We start from the raw sequence: 22,100 nt of genomic DNA, 5'->3' as shown, positions 1-22,100 counted from the left end.
TTTTTCCTGGGGACTTCCCGACAAACATGTGGACCACCTCCTTCTTTTCTTCCTCTCTCTGTCTAAAAACTCAGTCATGCATGTGTGCGCATAAGACCCATCAGGGGAAAGTGGCCAAGGAGGGTTTTTTTTTTTTCTTCCATGGCTGTCCTGCAATTACTGATGAGAGAAGCAGAAGGGCAGGCATGTGAGTGTGAGTGTGGAAATGGACAACGCCATGAATAGTTAACCATTTCTTTGCGTAAGTATGCTTGCCTGTGGGAGTGACAAGGACAGAAAAATGGGAGAAAATGGCCAATGAAAGTTAATATTAAAAGCAAAGATCACGAGGATGGTATATAGAAACCCTATCAAGATGGGCACAACACTGTCAGCTGATAGACTCTGCAGTACTTGCAGAGGGTAAGGGTTTAAGCAACTACGACGACGACGAAGAAGAAGAAGAGTGAGGAAGATTTAGAAGTCGTTTCTGTAATAGTTGGGAGTCATTTCACTGAATTTAATATCAGCATTTGAAGCAGACAAGCCCTGGTCTGCTCTGGTCTGTAACAGTGCCACCCCCCATGCACCTTCAGAGCTGTTCACACTTGGTAAACAGTAATAAATCCTCTCTCCTTCTCTCCCAGATGGAGCCCAACTCCATGAATCTATGGAAGCATATGTTGAATCAGAAGAATTACGTGTGGACCCCAGACGAAATTCATCATCTCCTGGGTATGAAGATGGGTTGGAGGCATCATTGGGGGCGTCCACCCCCACTGTGGCAGCCTGCCTCTCCTTTCAAATTATACTCATGAAAACTAGCCATTAATGGCTGGAAAGGAATGAAAGAAAAAGCTCAACCGATCAGTTTTTTTTTTTTTTTTTTAATCTTTTCCTTAGCTCTCACGAACATCATAGACATGATCAAGATCATAATCTGTTGGGTATCTAAGAGAAATAATTACTCATCATTTTCACATTGATGGGTATTTTCCTCGCTTCAGATTTTATCGGATTTCACCCACCGTGTCCCACCCATGATTTCACTACTCAAATGGCTCTAATTTCTTCAAAGCAAAAACATAGTTTAATGCGGGATTCCTTGGGGTATTACAAGAAAGCTGCAATAGCCAGTTAGTCATGAAAGATGAAAAAACTTTTGGTGGCAATAATTTCCATTGACAACCTGAGCCGCACCACATGAAGCCAAAGCAAAGAGGAGAGAGAAAGTGAGAGACAGTAAAGTGGGAGCAAATGTGATAAATAGGGGTTTTCGCAGAAGTTGGAGAATATTGGTAAAGAAGATGGGAAAAAGGGGAAGGAGAAGAGAAGTGAAGAGAAGATAAGAAATCAGAAATGTCGTCACCACAGCTTTAAATCCCATCACGTAGTTCGATGTATCATTTTTTTTCTGCAAGTAGAAAATGATGGGATTCGCAGTAGAAGGGGAAGTGTGCTGTGTGGTGAGGATTAAACAATTCAAGACCAGGAAGAGGGCAGGGGTGAAACAATAACTTAAAAAATAACATTCAAAGGAAAAGGTTTTATCTTCCGACATGAATCTCAGTCACCTCCATCATCATGCCATAATTTTACTTACAATTTTCATTATCTTTACAATAGTAAAAAGTAGGAAGAATCACAAGACTTACTCAGATAAATTAACTAATCATTTTTGCATGTAAAAACTGCTTAGACACTATTAAATCACCCGTTCCTCCATCATAATCTTTGTTTCAACCGTTTGATTCAATTGTTCTAGCTATCATTCTCTAACCCCCACAAGTTATCTCAAGTGATATATGTCATTTCATTAAGTTATCCATGGAATGGAGCAAGTCCAGCACAGAGTAGTGTCACCATCCGTGACACAACGGGGGCTAAATCGAATCAAAGGTCCCACCAATGGGGAGGAGATGTCTCAAACTGAGGAGACTCGGCTAGTGCTTTGATATTGGACTCGTATGGGAAGGGACAAATACGGCAGCGGACTGAGATAATCAAAGGAAGTTTCCTGAGAATGCTAACGTTAGACAAAAGCAAACTCCATCAAAAGAGGGTGGAAATTACCACCTTGAAGAAACGTTGAGGATTACACCATTAATCACTTTTTGCAGAAACAAAATAGAGAGAGAAAGAGATAGAGAGAGAGAGAGTAAAGAGCCATCTTCTTCTCTCTTTACATTGCAAGTGCCTATGAGAGGAGAGAGAAAGAGTCACGGGTTTGTCTTGAAACTCCCCTCTTTCACAGTCCTAGACAGACAGACACATATTCTCCCATTACATAACCGAGGAAAAAAACAACCGCAAAACCATAACTCAACATCTCCTCTCTCTCTTTCTCTCTCTCTCTAACATCCTCATAAACCAGAACTCATCTTCTTCTGTTCTTCTCCTTCACCCCCGAGAGGAAGATAAACCCAAAATCCTATTTCGCTTTCTTCTTCTGCTAGCTGCTGCTTATTCTTCTTCTGGGTCTTCTTTGTCTACTTCATGGCGCTCATGTTGGACAATTGTGAAGGAATTTTGCTGTCACTAGACTCTCACAAGTCAGTTCCTGCTCCTTTCCTCACCAAAACATATCAGCTAGTTGATGACCCTTCTACGGATCATATCGTCTCTTGGGGAGAAGACGATACGACATTCGTAGTGTGGCGACCTCCGGAATTTGCACGGGACCTCCTTCCTAATTACTTCAAGCACAACAACTTCTCCAGCTTCGTTCGTCAACTTAACACTTATGTAGGTGTTAGATTTTCTGTCCAGATTAAAATGGGGGATTGATTTTCCGTTTTTTTTTTTTGCTTATTATCATCGCTAGTTGTGTTGCTTTCTGGAATTTGTTTGATTGGTTACGGGATGGGTGTTCAAGATTTTTGGATTTTGAGAAGTAGGAATTTGGATTTTCTTTTATGGAAGATAGTAAAAATTGACTGATTTTTTTGGCATTCTTTGATGTCTGAATCAGGGCTTCAGAAAGATCGTCCCTGATCGTTGGGAGTTCGCCAACGAATTCTTCAAGAAAGGAGAGAAACATCTGCTCTGCGAGATTCACCGCCGGAAGACGTCTCAGCCGCAGATCTCTCACCATCACCATCATCATCACCACCCGTCACCGGTCGCGCCGGCATATTTTCCTCTCCGTTCGGGCGTCTCTCCGGCCGACTCCGACGACCACCTGAATTGGTACGAGTCTTCCTCCCCCATCTCGTCCCCCCGGGCACCCGCCGCCTCCGCGGCTGCATCTGTGCCGGCTCTTACGGAGGATAACGAGAGGCTCCGGCGGAGCAACTCCATGCTTCTCTCCGAGCTCGCTCACATGCGGAAGCTCTACAACGATATCATCTATTTCGTGCAGAATCATGTCAGACCCGTCTCACCCAGTTCATCCTTCCCGTCCTCATTTCTTCTCTCCAATGCTTCTTCTACGACAGCAGCAACCGAGGTGCAAAAGCCTTTTCATCAGCTCTTCGGGTTTTATCAGTCACAATCAAAACAAGCTCCGGCTCCAGTAAAGGGTTCATTAAACTCTTCCAGCACTTCAAGCAGCTCCATTACAGTTCTTGACGAACCCCAGAATGGCTGCAGCAACAACGGGAATAGTTCAAAGACGAAGTTGTTTGGAGTGCCTTTGCATTCTAAGAAGAGATTGCACCCGGAACCCATTTCTCCTCCGAGCACAAATGAGACCCAAAAGACCAGATTTGTGTTAAGTAGGGAAGATTTAGGGTTGAATCTAATGCCTCCTTCACCGTGTTAAATTTTGTACCAGTAATGGCTTTCTCGCTCACATATCATTCAAGCTAAGAGCTTTTGTTTTGTGTTTTTCTTTAAGCTTTTCTTTTTTCCTCTTTCTCTTTGGACTGATTGTGAGTTCTTCGCTTTGGTCTGTCTCGTCTGATAATATCTTCCGAGTCTGTATATAAGTTTTTGTTTTCTAAGTTTTGGTAACAGTGAAAGACCTGGAGCCGCGATCATCAATCATCATCCGTTCTCGCAGTTTCTTTTGGTGCTCTCTCGATGTTTGGATCTCTTTTATGATTTCTTTCTCCCTTTCTCCTTCTGATCCTTCTATGAAGTCATGAAAGTTGAAACCGGGTTGACTGACGACATAAATGAAGAGAGACGAGATGCGAGTATGAGCAGAAACCCTTGTCTTCCATAAAAAAACTCTGAACTGTGTTTGTTCAAAATCATTGAATTATGTCATCAACAGTCGTCTTTCTGCCATTTAAGTAAATATTTCAAAATCAAAACCAGTAAAGAAGAGAAAGGAAACATATCCAGTACAGAGAGTATATAGCATGTGCCACGTAATGGGAATCTTCCACGACAAAGATATCGAAAAAATTGATGGGTCATATGAGAGAGATGTTTAATGACAGGGAAATGTGAGAGTGAAGGAGAGTGACAGAGGACTGACAAGAAGCAGAGAGAACTTCTTTCTTTCTTTCTTTTTTTTTTTTTTTCTTTTCTTTTCTGCTCGAAAACGCTTCTATCTTTCTTCACAAGAAAAACCTGAGTCTTTTCCCACTTTAAGGCTCTGATCAGGTTCTCAAACCCCTCCTTTTGATCCTCTTCCCTTTCCCCCATTTCTAGCTCTCACATTACACAGGTCTTTGACTGCTAGATTAAGCAGCTTTGCTTCCGTCCTCCCCAGCAACAGCAAAAATGAAAAAAAGAAAAAAAACTCTCCCCAGAATTCGAGACAACAGAGAATAAATTCTCAAAAGCTCGCATAAAAGTTTGACCAGCCCATCACTCTGCAGCAGGGTTTTCTTCTTCCTTCCTTACGTTCTCTTTTCTGCTCTCTCCTCGATCACATTCAAAACCAAAAAGGAAAAGAGAGAATTGAGAATCGAGAAAGAAAAGGCGAAAAGTTTGTTGAGAAAGGAAAACCGGAAAAGAAAGCAAAGAGAAAAGGAATATCTATGATCACGATGTCTTAATTCCTTCCATACAATAATTTTCTCCGTTTTATAAATCTCCTCCCTAAACCCCACTTCTGGATTACGGTCTCTCACGTGCGATAGTTTGAATTTGCACGTGGGAAGGGGAGCCCTTGAAAAAGGGTGGAAAAAGCAACGTGCTTTGCTTTGTTGACTTTGTTTCCTATTTGTCCATGTGGTGTGGGGCTACTGGGCCCCACATTACATGCTCTTCGAAAGAGGATAGCTATCACCGTTTTCCTAATCCACTTTTATTTTTTTCCTTTTTATCCAAAATGCAAATTTCGATTTATTTATTTATCTTTCTATTAGTTGATGGCTCAGTAGAGTTTGGGCCAGTGACAAAATGGGCCTAAAATATTCGGTCCAAATTTTTCTTGTTCTATATCCATTGATTTTATTTATTAGCAAAATTGAATATAAAATGCTATCTAAATACACTCTAATCCACCACTCATATGAGTTGCATCTATCCGGCTTCAACTTTATTCCAATAATTTCATTGATGGATCCCTAGTTTATCAATAATAATGTTAAGAGACTGGCCAATACAACTTAAAAGACTAATCGTTTAAATGCAGAAAACCAACCTACTTCAGAGAGGTGGACCGGAACCACCTCTGACACTAACCCAGGTCGACTGGAACTACCTAACTCTTACAAGTAAACCCTTTTACCCTTTTTTAAAAATATTTTTTAGGTATTTTTTATTCTTTAATTTGATTAATAGATTTGATTTTATGTAATATAATTTTTTTTTATTTTTAAATTCTTTAGAATGTTTATAAAATAAAATGAAAGGTGGTATAGGACGGGGTTGAGGTTCCACCTCTAACCCTAAGATGGGTTTATTTAGGTTTTGGGTTGGAGTTCGGGGTTTTCAAAACCAGAGTCAGGCCCGACCCTTGCCCACCCTCGGGTCCCAATCTGAACGTAATTCGCCGCCGATCTTTATTCGTATCTAATGCATAGTAGGACGTAGCGGGACTTTTAAAAAATTGACAACGCATAGACGTTCTTAAACCCTCTTTGCAAGCACAACCTAAAACCCTCCCTCTTTCAAACCTCCGAGATGGAGGTGGTAGTGGCTTCGTCTTCGGTGGACGCCGGAATCAGCTGCTGGGAGCTCCACTCGGGAGCAGAGCAGCTGCGTTATCGCGGTTGCAGTTCCCCTCCTCATGGCCTCACTTGCGTGGCACGGCGATTCCTTGCATCCTCGCAGTTGCGTGGTTCTTCTTCTTCGTCGTCTGGCAGCGTTTTCTACTGGTCGTGGAATAAGGTGTCTTTCTCTTCTTTATTTTTTCCTCTCCGGATAGGTACGCTTATGGAGGTAGGGAAAACAAGAGTTCTATTGTGGAAGGGTTCTAATAAAATTGATGCTTAATAGGTCTTCCAATCAGAAGGCAGCCGTATTTTTTTGATTGGCGTTATTAAGTTTTTAGATCTGGTTCATGGCGAAGAACGGAAAGTATCTTTCCCGGCTGTGTTAGGTTCCGGTGAGCGAATCCTGTTCCTATGGTTCATGATATTATGATGTGGCAATGGTTCTATATTGGCTGTGAACCTACCTGAAGCAGCCTTCATAGTGAACGCAGTGTTGTTTGTACAAATACATAAAAACATGTTATGGTGAAAATAAAAAATTTTAGTTTAAGCGGACATGCATTCCGGTAGTGGTTCTGACTAGAGTGCAATGTAGGCTGAAAAAACTAGGAATATTATTGGTCCTTATAAAACATAAAATTCTACTTCAAGGTGCCTTGTGCTACGATTTGTGCTCGTATTTCAAACTTCTCCAATTTTCCTATAGTACTTCTGATTGGGAGTTACTCTTATTACCCTAATGCACTTAGAAATTTTGGAAAGAAGGGTAAGTCTTAATGCCTGAAGGAAAATTGTAGCTAACCTGCATCCATATGTTTGTGGGAGCTGGGCGAATGGGTTCATAGCAATGGAACATGAGCTCAAGATTGGGTGGCACCACTTCTGACATTTGCCTTTTTGTCTTTTGCAGACTCAACCTGAGGTGAAGAGTTTCCCTGTTGAACCAATCAATCCTCTTGCATGTAATTCTGATGGGACATACATTGTGGGAGGTGGTGCATCTGGTGACATTTACTTGTGGGAGGTAAATCAGTTGATTTACTTTAATCTTCTTAATTAAATGATTAAACTCAGGGGTAAAAGCTAAATGGGCTTTATGAATCAGGTGGCAAGTGGCCAGTTACTCAAGCAGTGGCATGGACACTACCGTTCTGTTACTTGCTTGGTATTTTCTGATGACGAGTCATTCCTAATTTCTGGAGCAGAGGATGGATGTGTCAGAGTCTGGTCTCTTTGTAGGTAGTCTTTGAATCCATTCTTCTTTGTTTTTTATTTTTTAACAATTACCTTGTTCGCAACATTAATTGTTATCTCTTTGTTTTTACTGGGCAGGTTGTTTGACATTATGGGAGATACCATGTCAAGCCAACCATACGAAAATAGCTTTACTGAACATACTCTGAAAGTTACTGATGTAGTTTGTGGGTACGGAGGGTGCAGTGCAATTATCATCTCTGCTTCTGAGGATCGTACATGTAAGGTTTGATGGCTTTTTTCTTTTTATTTTTCTTTTTATTTTTTTCATGTTAAAATGTCTAGGGTGACTGGGGCAGGAAGTGTTATTTCAGTGATCACAAATGACTTATTTTATGTTCAATTGGTTCACATTTATATCTGAAAAAAAAAAAATAGAAGAATAGAAGAAGAAAGAAGAAGAGAAAGGGAGTGGAGAGAAGAGAGTACATCAAAGGGGAATATTTGGTTAGGTCAGAAAATTTCGACCTGCCTCTCCTTTTATTGATAACTTAAGTTACGTGATTACAAAATACATTCTTGCCTCTACTCACTTAAACCACTATAGCTTCCTAACTACACATCAGAATGGCACGTAAACTAAGACATCTAACAACCAACCAATCTGATTAACCCAACTACAGATTACATACAACATTTGTGAAATGACCAAAATGCTCCTTCTTGATGTTTTTACAATATGAATTTTTTTCTTTTTGCTTATAAAATAAAGATAGCTTGCTTTGCCATTTTCAAAAACAAAAAAAAACAGCTCTTATTGTGGGGGAATTATTTCTCCCTGGCAGGGACTTTCTCCTACTTAACATTTGATTGGCTTATAAGAGGGAGAAGTGTGGATCAGACTTTGGAAATTTATATCAGTTAGCTCAAATGAGAAGTTGTACTTTTTGCCATGTGAAGAAGAAGTCAAGATATTATCTGTTGTAAGGTTCAGATATATGCATATTCGTACACTTCAGAGGACTACCTAATTTGTAACTGTATAATAGTTGGAGATGGTTGAAATTAGCAAGCTAATTAGATAAGTTATTTTTTTAAGAACTATTCATTTTTCATAGAGTTCCTTTTTTTAAAAAAAATTATGTGAACTTTATGCATTAGAGAATTATGCATATCTAGATATTTTTTAATAGTGTTAGGAGTAACAGTTAGTTCTCTTTCAAGGCATGTTCCAGCTATACACAGTTAAATCATGCTTTAGGTGAAACTAAACCTTCACTTGTATTAATACCCATCTATTTCATATTGGGTTGGGGGTTGGGGGAGAGGATGTTTATGGAATGCAGGGGCTGGGTTGTGTTTGGTATTAGTTTGTTATGAGAATTATCAAACCTAGGATTAAAGTTAGTGGTTCTGCATCTGTTCAGCCCTTTGCAATAATGAGATAAAATATGAAGGAATCGTTACACTTATATGATTAGAATGATCATACTTTTCTCTGTAAGAGAAGTGGAATGATCTGTCTACTGATAGATGCTGTGGTAACATTTTCTGTTTTTGTAAGGGTGGTGGAATAAACTCTTGAGTAGTCTTGTCATTTTCAACTTAAATATATTGTATGATCTTTGTGGATACATTTCAGCTTCAGGAAAGTTTGATGTTTAGTTCATGTATATGTATTATGGGAAAAATTATGGGAAAACTGGTTTCTTTGATCAACACTTGGTGTCAAGCAATCTCTCTGAACACTTTTACACTGGGGCGGATGGTTGGAGTCTATTGGTAATGCTTTATGCTTTGAGTAATGAGGTTACAACTTCAGTCTTGAATGTGAGATTAGATTAAATTAGGTCGTTAAAAATTCACAGCCACAGAAACTGTTCTGTTTGCAGTAAATCACATTTTATGAGTTGTAAAAAGTATTTCCTTGTACGCTGCCTGGAAAATATGTTCTGGGCAATTTGCAGTTTTCGTGAAGTCCAAAACTCGATAATTTGTTCTTTGTATGAATTTGAAGAAAAAGTATGAACAAGACCAAAATTGTAAGAAAGAATTTTTTTTGCTATTTTTTGTGGGAAAAAGGGCCATGGTTTTAGAATTTTGCGGGAAAATCAAAATTATATTTCAGTTTCTTCTTCTTATTTTTCCTCTTCTCAAGAATGAACAGTTTCAGTTTGTATGAAAATTACTGGATAAGCTGGTAGTTTTATTTAAAATGTTCTGCACAATCCTAGACATTTTAGTTCTTCAGACTTTTACTAAATATTACTGGTGTGTTGGTATATTTTCTATTTGTAGTGAGATCATATAATCTAGGTCAACATTTTGCATTGTCTGTATCAAAAGTAGGTTATTGCTCAGGTTATTGTATGTGATTGTATGGTGACATGTTTGTCTAAAACAATGTCTCAGGTCTGGAGCTTGCCTAAGGGGAATTTGCTGAGAAATGTTGTATTCCCATCTATTATTTATTCTATTGCTCTGGATCCTGGGGAGAATGTATTTTATGCTGGCTGCAGTGACAGTAAGATATATATTGCTGCACTTAATGCTGTAAGTGCCACAAGCAGCAGCTATGGGCTCCATATCATTGGTGCATTGTCTGATCACAGGTGATTTTCTTCATGTATTTGTGTACTATTTTTTATGTGCCTTTTATTCAAACATTTCTGTAGTATGAATATGAAGACTTTTTTGTTTTTTTATTGTGCCTGATGGGGTATGTATTTGCTATCAATCTATGCTTGATCTCCTAAATGTGGATTCTTATTTTACCTTTTATGCTTTACTTTTGACGCTTAACATTGAAAAGTGAATTGTGCTTTCTGTTCTTATTTAACCTTTTTTATAAGGGTTACACATCATCATTGATTGAAAGTTTGAAACCTTCTTAAGCCATCTTTTGGGGACCCTTCTTAGTCACTTTCAAAAGGATTCCTTCTTGTTCTCTCATTTTCATTAATAAGCTACTTGTACAATTGGAACTTTGACTTTCATCCCATTGATTGCATTGCATTATTTATGTGCCCTCTCTGCCTCTCAATTCAGTTGCATCACATAGGACACCAAAATCTGGTACTGAGCCTCTTGTAAGATTAATTTTTGGTGCATATGGGAATATTGTTTTTTTATTTTTTTATTTTTTTGTGCTCTTCTCTCTTGAGCCTTCACTTGGAACAGTGACATACACTTTTTTTATTGAAATTTGAGCACAGAAATTTACTAGTTTTCGAGGCAGTACGACTTGTTTAAATAAGCATGATGAGGTTTGGATAACTCTCTAGGGAAATCTATTATTCACATCATGGATGTTCAAAAACCTGCTAATGCCATTTAAAAAAAAAAAACAAAACCGCTAATGCAGGGTGGACTCCATCTTGGAATGAAAGACATGAACTTCCATAGTTTCTGTGATCCAATTAAAAATTTTTATACAGATTACTTGCATTTACCAGTTAGCTTATGGTATCCTCTCTCTCTCTATCTTAATGACCGTATTACATTCTTTTACATCATACTTCTTTTTTATATCTAACCATTTTGCTGATATTTGCATCATTCACAGTAAGACTGTTATGTGTTTTGCCATTTAATAAACAGTTGAGGTTCCCTATTTTATACATCTAACATTCCCTGAGATCGCAATCTTGAACAGTAAGGCAGTTACATGCTTAGCATTTAGCAACAATGGAATTTCCTTAGTTTCTGGATCTGAGGATGGCACTGTTCGAGTTTGGGACACAAAATCGAATAATGTTGTTCGAATATTCAAATATGCAAAAGGTATGTCTATGTGACTCTGGTCCTGTTTCTATGAACTTCACTTATATTTATTGCATTATCTAAACAATCTTTAAAGTGTTTGTTGCTACCTTATGTGTCTTTTTTTAGAAAAAAAAATGTTTTTGCTGGATAATTTTCTGTTAAAATGCTTGTCCTTACATTTACTTTGTAATAGTCTTTTATTCATTACATTTTCCTTATAAAGCACCGTTTTATCTTTGCAGGTCCTGTTAATAATGTTATTATTGTTAGACAACCTATTCATTCAAATGCTCAACTGTTACAAAGTGCCCCAGCTTCTGTACCTAGAAGACAATCATCATTATTGTTAGCGCCACCACTGAATAAATATGTTGACTCAGAGGATGAAAACCTTCATAATAAACCTGTTAAAGTTCTCCTCACCCCATCTGATGAATATTTGGATGGACGTTGCCTCAGTTTTTCGGTGATGACCAGTCAAATTAAAGAGCTTCAGGTAGTTCCATGTTTGAATAGATTTCTAATGAGATAATAGATTTCAAATGCATTTTGTTGCCATGAGATAAATAGTTTTCAAATGCATTTTATTGTTATGAGATGAACACTATCCTTGATGTTTATGGCATGTTATATCTGTTGTGTTCATAACTCCTCACAATGTTGACCTCTTTCTGATCTGTCAAGTAGGAATCTCATGTTCATCAAACATTTTGACATTAACCATTTTTATTTGTTTAGTCATTTCTTTTTACTTAAAAAAAAGATGCCGATTGCTCTCCAACCAAAAAGAAAGCTTGGTAGCAATGCAAAGTGCCCTTCTCCTCCTCCTAATTGCTACCTCAAGCTTCATATAGGGCTTTGGGTTGAGCCCGGTTCCATCCCAAAATGATTAGCCACTTAGGAGGCCTATTACTCAACCTTATCCTATTAGTTTTTCTTCCCATTTTTCAATTTGGGATTTTTTCCCACTCAACACTTAAATTTTGTTAGTACTTCCTCATTTCCCAGGTTATTATATGACCTTTCTGGTAGCGCTGGGTGATGGGAGGCCGTGTTAGGAGGAATACTTATACATTCTGCCCCCTTTGAACAAGTGACTGAGTGTTGTACTCTACTTCTAGGTCTTAAAGTTGTTTAGATGGTTTTGATGTTATTTAGAGGATCTATCTGTGGACCTTTGAATGTGAAGGACAATTCCATGGTGGACCTTTGAAGCTGGATTACTTGTTCTGCTCCTCACCCTTGGTGACCTCATGAAATTTCTGTGTTAGGGGTGGACGGCGGTTGGGTTCGGATTAGATTTTGAATACCCGAATCTGATTTGTAAATCTGACCTTGAAACCTCCCCTGTGAAAACCTGTGGTTGAGTTAGAAATCCAACCCAATCCCTTCTATTCCCCAACCTGATCCTCACTTCCTTGACCCATCCCATTCCATACTTTTGTCGTGGTCCTGTTCATCTTTTGCCAGAATTTATAAAAAATTTAAAAATTGAAAAAAATATAAAAAGATATCAATAAAAATGTCTTTTTTTGTTAAATACATATGATTTGTAAAATATGAAAGGTAACCATGTGATTAGATCTTGTGGGTCATGTTCTTTTTGAACTTTTATGTGCATTTTGGGAAAACTTGGCTATGATGACTTAGATTCTTGTATTCAAATAACTCAAATTGCTTGAACTTTTTGTATCATTTCATTTTTGCATTCATCTATCCTATGTATTATTCTTTGCTCTATTTCAAGCCATCTAATGAAAATCTTTAATTGTTATTGTTTTCTTTATTAAAGAAAGTCTTGAGCTTCCAAACTGTATATCAGAGAAATCCTCAATGATGATCTTCTGAACACCTAATCTTTTTGTATGATTTTGCATGGGAATTGTATTGTTCAGCTCCACGTTAATGCTGAAACCGTCTTTGTACATATAGAGTACATTGCAAAAAAAAAAAATCATTTGTTGCGTTTCAGTTGTCTTGTATGTGGTGCATGTATTATCAATTTGTGGAGGAAGATCCTCTTGCATGAAATTGACACAGAAGGGTTTGTTATAGTTGACAAGAAAGCTGAAATTTGGATATTGACGTGTTTTTCAGCACCAGGGTTCTGCTGCTGCTGCAGAGATGGAGTTGGAAAGATTACGGCTGGATTGTAAAAGATCTATGCAAATGACAGAAAAGTGGAAAAAAATGTATCAAAGCATTGTTGACCTCAGCTTAGATGATCTGTTGGACGCAGCCCATTCTAGGGATGTTAATGAAAAACCCTGAGGAACATCCTGCGCTGGCTCATCGTGAAATAGATGCAAAGTCGGCAGCTACAATCTTAAGTGAGTAATGGATTGTTTTAGGGCCTTTAAAAGTGTCTTTTTTTTTTTTTTTTGGCCCCGTGGTCGTTTCTTATTTCTTGTGGTGGTCTTATTTATCATATCATGGTTAATATGTTTCGAGTTGCCACGTCAGATATATATTTTAGGATGTGATATGCTTTTTCCTTATGCGTCAAATTAACTGATTATCTTGGGGAGGGTTGATCCAATATGAAAATCTATTTGGTGTAAAATATATGAAACATTTATCTCAACTCCTATCATGATCAACGGCTATCTCAGTTATTCGATCAACGGTTATATCAACTGTGCGATTAATGGTTATCTCATTTATCTGATCATGTTTAGACATGATCAGACGGTTGAGATAGCCATTTTACACCAAATGGTTTTTCGTATTGGATCAGCCATGATCATTGGGAATATCTAATGTTTCTGTAAATAAGTATTCCATTACTGTTTTTCTCCTTTTTTAGTAAAATTACTGTGTTAAATACATCTTATGTGTACATGAGGCCTCAAGTATTATACGCCTAGGACTGACTGGCTTTGGATGGATGACTGTCCTTTAAAATTTTTCTAAGGTGAAAACCAGATTAGAAAATCATTTCATGAACCAGGAGTTTGCCCATGCAGCACAGCAGCTGCTTTCTTTCTCTGTCACCTCTCTCCGTTTCGAAAGCGACTATTCGTAGTTTACTCTGTTTGGAAATGGGAGCCCACGATTTTGTCATCTTGTCAAAACCTTAAGAAGAGATGGTCATAGATGGTCTCAACCATTTGACATTGGGAGGTCCCTTGGTAATGTTACCTTGCTTGTTGAATTTAGAATCCTGGGCGTTTACTGACAGAAATGGTCCCTTTAGTAAGTCACAACTGGACAAGAGTATGGTTACATCAGGTCTATGAATGAGCCTTATCCATTGGCTTGACGCTTCTCAATTGTGAGCTGTAACTGGGGACCAAAGATTGAACTCGTTCCTGAGAGTTTCTATGATCGTAAAAATGAATTTTGACTTCGACTGTTACATTGTGTTGCTAGAATTGGACCCGGAGTTGCGTCAACTGAAGATAGCCGAAGACTGATGCGGCATAGTTAACAACCGAAGTTGCGGCATGACCAAAGTTGAGTGCACAACTAACCCAGCCAAACATAGCTTTTTAGAGTCTTGTGGTTGTGCCAAGTCATAGAAATTAACCATTTGGTGCGAAACATGCAAAACAGCTATCACAAGAGTCAATAAGGTTTCTTATAACTTTGTAGGACATGCCATCTCTAGATATTATTTAGGGCATGCGAGATAATGGAATAAAAGTTGGCTTATTACTTGATCTAGCAGGGCTACAATCAGACATAAATCAATACTCTTGGCCGTTGCCTGTAAAATCTTGTCTTCTTTCAAGGGTGGGCTCTGCCACCGTCTCTAAGATTCACAAAAACTTGATTTCCCTCATTCGGAGAATCCCCTTTCTTATTTTTTTTTTAAAAAGGATAGGCTGGAGGATAAAATCACATTCAGACCTTCAATTAATCACAGACTTATTTAGCTTTTAGACAAAAGAGCAGGAGGAGCGCGATGGCGCTGTCAACGCTGCAACAGCGGTGATGAATGGCAAAAGAGGGGTTCCTTGTAATCACCACAAATTGAGGTGGTCATCGGCCTTGTTTCCGGTAATAGGAAGGGCTTGTTAGCCTTCACACCCACTTCCTGCATTATCTTTTCTTTACATAATACATTATCAATTTTTTGTTTTTTGCATACGAGCATGCACCAGTCTGCCTCCCAGAGGATTAAACTAATACAAGAATGGATACTTGAAAAAAGAAGTTATCTCAAAGTGGGAATTGATTAGTATTGATCCTAAAAGTTAAGCAAACAACTGTCTTCCAAGCATGATTTCATCTGTCAAGAATTAGGGAACACCCATTTCTTTATTTCCTTAAATTTTCTAGGTTATTTGCGTGATCTTCCGCAGCTCTTTAATGGATACTGTATCCAATGGAGTAGAGAGAGAAAGAGGTTGGTAATCTAAGTAACGTGGAAGAAATCAATAAAGAACAAGGCAAAAGAACTGATAACGTACTTTGTCAAAGCAGACTTTTGAGAGATGGTACCCGGCAAACTGTTGAAGAGCCTTTATTTGGCTAGATAGAGCTTTTGCTGATCTGTGTTGCAGGAAAGTGACCCGTTTATTCTAATGAAATTCATGGATGAGAGAGTAAATCATGAGTCTCTGTGTGTGTGTGCTCAGAGTGAAAAGAATATGGCCAGATGTTGTCTATGTATATTCTCTGCACGAAAGTACAAAATCACTACAGCTCAGATGAACTTGAGAGAGAGAGAGAGAGAGAGAGAGAGAGTAATGAAATTCATGGAAGATAAGTGTATATCATGAGTCTGCGTGTGTGAGAGTGAAAAGAATATGGCCAGATGTTATATTCTCTGCATGAAAGTACAAAATTACTACAGCTCAGATGAACTTTAGAGAGAGAGAGAGAGATTTGAAAGCAGAAGTTGGTCGGAGTGAAAAAGAATACGATCAGATGCAAAGGCAGAAATGAATATGTACGTCAGTATATTCTCAATTGAAAGTACAAAATTACTACAGGTTAGGTGAACAGTAGAAGGGGGGACATGCATCCATTTGAAAGTAACGAATTGATAAACCTTAGGTGAAGCCGGGAGAAAATTTAAGAAGAAAAGGGATGTAAATGATGAGGATCTGTATATATTTCCAAAGAGTAGAAAACCAGTAAATAAATGTCAAACCTTTCCATGTAAAAAAACAGAAGGAATGAAAGGGGGTGATCATGGAAGGTGGGAGACCTGCTTTTGTTTTCTTACACTTCTATACCTGTTCCTTCCTTTCTTTAATGTATTCATCCATTTATCCGAATATTTTATCTTATTATCTCTGACGCTGCAATTCCCAATGAAAGGAAAGAGTGAAAGGAAGGTGGTGGTACCAATTTTTTTTCTTTTTTTCTTCTTCTTTATTTTCTCCACTGCAGTGACCTGAGAGAGAAGATAAGGTGTGCTCCCGTGATAATGCAAAGTAAAAGCCCAACAGCAAAATCTCCTCATTTTGGATTCCTTTTTATCAAATCCTCTCTATTCTTCCACAGAGAACCTGTCGCTTTTTCTGTCTTGATATATTATTGTAATCCAATGCAGACACAACGAGAAAGAGAAAGAAAGAGAGAGAGAGAGAGAGAGAGAGAGAGAGCGCTTTCTCTGTATTGTGCTCTGAAAGCTGGAAGGATTTCTGCTCTGGATTGGGTGTTGCAGGAAACATTGAGCACTCAACATATGCTATCTTTTTCTTCTGCCAACTACAACTGGACCAAAGACTCACTTAAAAAATGACTTAACAGGCTACTACATGACATTCTCAAAGGCACAAGAACTTGGAATCATTTCAATGTAGTTGATGTCTTGACGCCATTAAAACTTGCTTTGGACTCTAAACTGAGACTATTTCATGTAAGGAAAAAGCTTAGGTAGCATGGAACTCCTAAACCTTCTGGGTGTCCAAAGAAATCAACCACAAAATGAAAGAGAGGCCAGTTTTAATGTGTTTGATAGCCATGGAAAATTTCTTAAGGCTCCCATTGTAATCCTAACAAATTGGATTTATGAAATGCAGACAAAAGCAAAACATATGGAAGACTGATATGTTGGAGGATGCATCTCTGACCTTATTAATAACATGATATGTGGATCGTTGTCTCAATGTGATTCTCATGTAAAATATGAGCTCCTTTTCCTCGTTGCCAGTAAAAAAGCTGTCTTTCAGTCTTTGGGGCTCCAACATCTCCATCTTCCTCCATTGGGTTATTCCTTAACAACCCAAAACTCACCCACATGCGACCACAATCTTCAATCTTTTACCACTCCTTTCATCATTTTTCCAGAATAATTTTCAGTCTAATTTCTCTTCGTGTTGCTTGATGTCATTCAGTTTCAAGCTCAAACTTCTATTTTATTACTTCCTAAGGTGGTCAAGTTAAGAGGGTTCTCAGAGTTATTTCTTCATATATGTTTGCTACCAAGTTCGAGTATCTATAATCAGATTGATTAAACTTGCAATAACAACTCAGATGCCATTCTTGACCAGAATCACATACCAGCATGTTATTTCTCCTTCTCTGAAAAAAAATTCTACAAAAAGAGAAGAAACAAAGCGTTAGTAAAGCTTCAACGCAAATTAGTCTGCTGAAACAATACAGAATGGTTCTGAGATTTTCATCTTTCAGCTATACATGGTTTTATCGCAAGCTAAGTTATCCTGCAAGGGTATTCGATGTGTATGGGATGCTTGGATAGCGGTCAATATATGACAGAGGAGATGATCGACCTCCTGTTAGGACTGAAAGGTGGCAGCAATAAGATGAAACAGACAGTAAATTTAAAGAAGATAATAAGAAGAAAAATGATATGAAGCCTCCACTGCCTTTACTGTTTTTTGTCCATTGCAACTGACAAATGCGTAGCAGATGCCTCCGGCGGTGAAGAATTTTTTCTTTACCTTTTTCTTTTCTCTCTTCGCTTTTCATCAAGTTGATTCCTGCAATTTGAAGGCAACGATAGATTGGTTAGAATCCCTCAGTTCCAACCCAATTCCCAGGTCAAAAATCTGGAAACATTAACTACTGGAGAAACCCATATTTCCAGATATACTGTAGATTACAGAACATTTATTTATCTGTTTTCTGCCCGAAACTGTTTGATCAGAGCACTCAATGAACCTCCATAGCTGTGATTCTTCATTCCCGCTCTGGCCCACTGCGGAGTGGCCCCCGCCCACACAACATGCCACATTCACAGCAGAGATTGAACCAGAGTTACAGTGCTCGTGGGAATGAACATCACTTTTCCCATCTTGAAGCTTGTCTGAGTTTACCCATATCGCTAGGGCTGGTAATAAGTTACCCCCAGAACTAAAAAGTTGGAGGAAGAGCAGCAGTTGCATCAGCTCCTGGACCTTCTAGAAAAGCGTTCCCCTGCAGGGACAGGAGCTGTGTAGCTGCAGCAGCGGGACGACCGGGGAACAATCGACGAAATCGGCCACCTTGGATGCTCGACACGTGTGGTTTTCCGGCACGGACCCACCGGGTTCAGGGATATCTTATTTAATGGACGCGTTCAGTAAAGACTGCAGGCTCCGGTCATGTTCTCCAATGTATCGGATCAAAAGAAGACTTGGTTGTTCTCCTTCTGACTCCGGTCATGTGAGTGTGGGGCTCATCGGATTAAAAGAAGACCTGTAATACGTTCCCCCCCCTTCAAGCATCTGAATTTCACCCTTCAGGTTTCATCTCCTTCCTCTGTTTATCCTGAGATTCGCTGCATTCAAAGGCTCCAGCAGTGAGCCCCTCTCTTCCTCCGACATTGCATCCATCCAACAATCCCGGTCGGACGATCATACCATTAGAACCCATCGGACAATCGCAACCATGTGATCAAACTCGATAGAAAATCGTAAAGGATTAGGATGTCCAGATATCATGGGCCAACAACAGGTGTGGGATTCTCTGTGTCATGGTGATATCACGAGTTGATCAAAATCTCGAAGTTTCAGGGCTTCTAAGGAGGTCTCTCGTAGGAGGTCCTTGTCAGTGTAGGGTACCCCAAGGTGGGAAAGGCCAGTGGGCTTGTTGATCATTATAAAAGGTTGGAAGAGAGAAAACATGTAGAATTGATATTGGGGAGCTTGGGGTTATATATAGGCTGCCTACTAGATTGGTAGTCGGTTCCCGATAACCCTAGCTATTCCTATTTTATTTATTTCCTTCTCTTCTATCTTTCTTCTCAGCTGCTGTCTCTGATTAAACTCCGAGTCCACTTCTCTTCCCCTCACCTTCCCATCCCTCTGTCTTCAGTTTTTTCAGAGCTTTACAGCTCTCTCTCTCTCCGCCTTTTGTTCTTCCATCCCTCAACTTTTCATTTTTCTTTGTTTCTCTTTTGTTGTGGGTCTTGTCTGAGAGAGAAGGTGAAATCCATGGATGGTGACCTCGTAAAGTCTGCAAGAGGAGATCAGATGGAGATGCTGATGATGATGGAGATGGACAAGCTCCCTGAGTTCTGCTCCGGGGCTGCCTTCTCCGAAGTCACTGAGATGCCATCTGTGGACTTCAATGCCCCTACACTCTACGACTCCATCCCTGTCACAACCACCACAGTGCCGTCACTCATCAACCACCCTTGTTCGATTTCGTTCGTGGGCGCTGCCCCGGTTCAAGAGTCTGCAATGCCCCCGATCTTCTCCGACCCAACGGTGGGGAGACTACGAAATGTGGGTGAATTGCCAGGTGCAAGTGGGGACTTGTCGTCGGGGCAAAAACGGAGCTCCGTGGCAGCCATGAGAGAGATGATATTCCGCATTGCGGCCATGCAGCCAATCCACATAGACCCTGAATCGGTTAAGCCGCCCAAGAGGAGGAACGTGAAGATCTCCAAAGACCCACAAAGCGTCGCAGCGAGGCATCGCAGGGAGAGAATCAGTGAAAGGATCAGAATTCTTCAGAGATTAGTCCCTGGCGGGACGAAGATGGATACAGCCTCCATGTTGGATGAAGCGATTCACTATGTCAAGTTTTTGAAGACTCAAGTGCAATCCCTTGAGCGGGCAGCAGCCAACTGGAACACCACTGGACTCGGGTTTCCGGCCGGCGTATCCAACGGCAGCTACTTGTCCGTAGGGAAAGCTTACCAGCCAACACAGATATTCAGCCCCACCCAGTTGCTGAGCTGATATTTATCAGTTCATGAGATATCCAACTAGATAGTCTACCATTATCTGCAAGTGGAAGCAGGTTGTAAAGGGTCTCCAATTCCGTCATTTTAGTTTCTTTCCGTGGTTTCATTTCTGCTGTGTGAGATAACGACTGTTATAATTTTACTGTTGAAAGAGATAAATTGATTGACCTTCTGTAAAGATAAATTGGGCCCGCTGCCTCTCTTAGTGCTTTCTGGATAGGTTTTCTGTCTTACTTCATGCAGTAGCAGAGAATATTTCACATGATTAAACTAGATATGTATCCACTTGGTGAAAGAATCCGAATTTTCTATCTCTTTACCACGGTTTATACAGTGATGCGTCAACTCAATTTTATGCGACCAGCATCGTCCCAAAATCTTATGTTATTTACGGATTGAAGAAAATGAAACTCTCTCTCTTTCACCGAAAGGTTTTTCTGATCTTTACTCTACATCCATGAAAGTACCCAGTTACTGTTTCTCTGATTTCTTCACTTCTGCGCTCTTTAAAACTGTTCTCCTTATCGTCTCCATTTGTTCATTAATTCATCGTTTCTATTCGTGGGTAAATTTGTGCATTTTGTTGAAGCCTTTTCCACCTTCAGCTGAGAGAGAATTCTCTCTGACATGCAAAATACCCATTTTTCTACTTCTCAATTATCACTCCTTTCCACTACTCAGAATCGAAGTTTACCTCATATCTCATCGCAGTGTTTGATCTATAGGAGCCGGGGTGAGAGCTTGGATTAATATCTGTCGTAACGCGTATTAAAGGGAATAGATCGAGTTTGGAAGGATTTGGAAGGAGGTTCCATGTCATTCATGATACGGTTGTCATAGAAATGCATGGGAATTCCACGAGAAGTTCTGACCTGCCGGTGATTTTATAATCCCTGTTCTCTAACCCATCCCACGTGAACACAGTCTATCCATTTTTGTTTTTTCATCTCTTCCTCTTACAAACGCTTCAAATTTCTTATTCACTCTCAGGCATTTGATCGAACATGTTGCTAGCCACTGTTTACAAAGGATTTAAACAGCTCCACATTCTCTTGGATGTGCCTTGTTCTTTTGATTGAGTAGTTTGAATTGATCATATATTTCATCTCTTTATAACCATATCCCAAAGACGGCATTCATTATCAGTCTAAGTGGCGCCAAGGGAGACATTTTTGCAGACCCAATTTTTCAATCAGATCGTCTATAGGCCTCTTCATCATCTCCAGAAACTTTCACAGAGACCGATTGATCCGAGTTTTCAGTTGAAAGATTACCTACTGAAAGAACGATGGTTTCTACGAGGATTGAAAAAAGTAAAAACAAAATGACACCATCTTCTCATAGGCGAACACAGACTGAATTATTTCCCTCTCATGGCAAGCGTTTCATCACCCAACACCTCACATGAAGCTCGGCTCGGTAGAGAAAGGGAACTTTTGTTGGGTCCTTTTCTCGGCACGGATTAAAATGCTTCTCTGTGTTTGATACCGACTGCAAGTGACATAAACTCGCATCCTCGGCCAAGGGGAAATTCAAAACCAGAAAGACTAGTCGCATTTGCGGTTTCCCAGCCACGATTCCTTCTTTGAGGACTCACGTCGAACACTCGACACTTAAGGTAAAAAACCGCTTTGCCCCGCAGAGAAATGGACCCCGGAATCAATCAGAAGCTTGATGTAGCCAAAAATGGCAGCAAAAATATAAAGAGTGAGAAGAGTCCTTTGTTGCAATAGAAGCAAAGAGGCTAATTTTTCCATGGCAATGATTCCTGGCGAGGCCCTGGTTGTCCAGTGATTTTGTTGCTAATCTGTTATAGCTCTCAGCCACTTTATCAGACCTTGGAAAAGAGGTATCTTGACTTTCTAGTTTCTACAGCTCTCCTCGATCGACCATGCTGTGAGGATGACCTCTCTTCATTCAGACTAGGTTTCCATGCTTCAAAACAGTTATTATTCTAAAAAATAGTTACCTAAAAAGAGAATTTGATCTTTATCTCATTTTCACTAACTATTTTT

General features: G+C 39.4%; 3 protein-coding genes across 3 annotated transcripts; all 3 read left to right on the top strand.

The window, feature by feature from the left end:
• Window positions 1-2,278: 2,278 nt before the first annotated feature.
• LOC137941044 (heat stress transcription factor B-4-like) lies at window positions 2,279-3,966 on the top strand. The gene is made up of 2 exons (XM_068786272.1): window positions 2,279-2,724; window positions 2,951-3,966. Exons 1-2 carry the CDS (start codon window positions 2,476-2,478, stop codon window positions 3,740-3,742), a joined length of 1,041 nt encoding a protein of 346 aa, XP_068642373.1. The 5' UTR covers window positions 2,279-2,475; the 3' UTR covers window positions 3,743-3,966.
• Window positions 3,967-5,994: 2,028 nt separating this feature from the next.
• On the top strand, window positions 5,995-13,495 carry LOC137941770 (protein ROOT INITIATION DEFECTIVE 3-like). The gene is made up of 8 exons (XM_068787345.1): window positions 5,995-6,210; window positions 6,946-7,059; window positions 7,141-7,274; window positions 7,368-7,515; window positions 9,642-9,841; window positions 10,885-11,012; window positions 11,237-11,490; window positions 13,092-13,495. Exons 1-8 carry the CDS (start codon window positions 6,004-6,006, stop codon window positions 13,263-13,265), a joined length of 1,359 nt encoding a protein of 452 aa, XP_068643446.1. The 5' UTR covers window positions 5,995-6,003; the 3' UTR covers window positions 13,266-13,495.
• Window positions 13,496-19,327: 5,832 nt separating this feature from the next.
• On the top strand, window positions 19,328-20,080 carry LOC137942190 (transcription factor HEC1-like). Its single transcript, XM_068787886.1, has one exon. The coding sequence runs from the start codon at window positions 19,328-19,330 to the stop codon at window positions 20,078-20,080; it is 753 nt and encodes a 250-aa protein (XP_068643987.1).
• The last annotated feature ends 2,020 nt before the right edge of the window (window positions 20,081-22,100 follow it).

The sequence above is a fragment of the Aristolochia californica genome, unplaced genomic scaffold, assembly GCF_029961685.1.
Source record: "Aristolochia californica isolate CCGP_79_NKW_82.1479 unplaced genomic scaffold, dmAriCali1.0.hap1 SCAF_9, whole genome shotgun sequence".
NCBI lineage: Eukaryota > Viridiplantae > Streptophyta > Magnoliopsida > Piperales > Aristolochiaceae > Aristolochia > Aristolochia californica.
The sequence above is the reverse complement of the archived record's forward strand: the minus strand, read 5'-3'. Positions and strand labels throughout refer to the sequence as shown.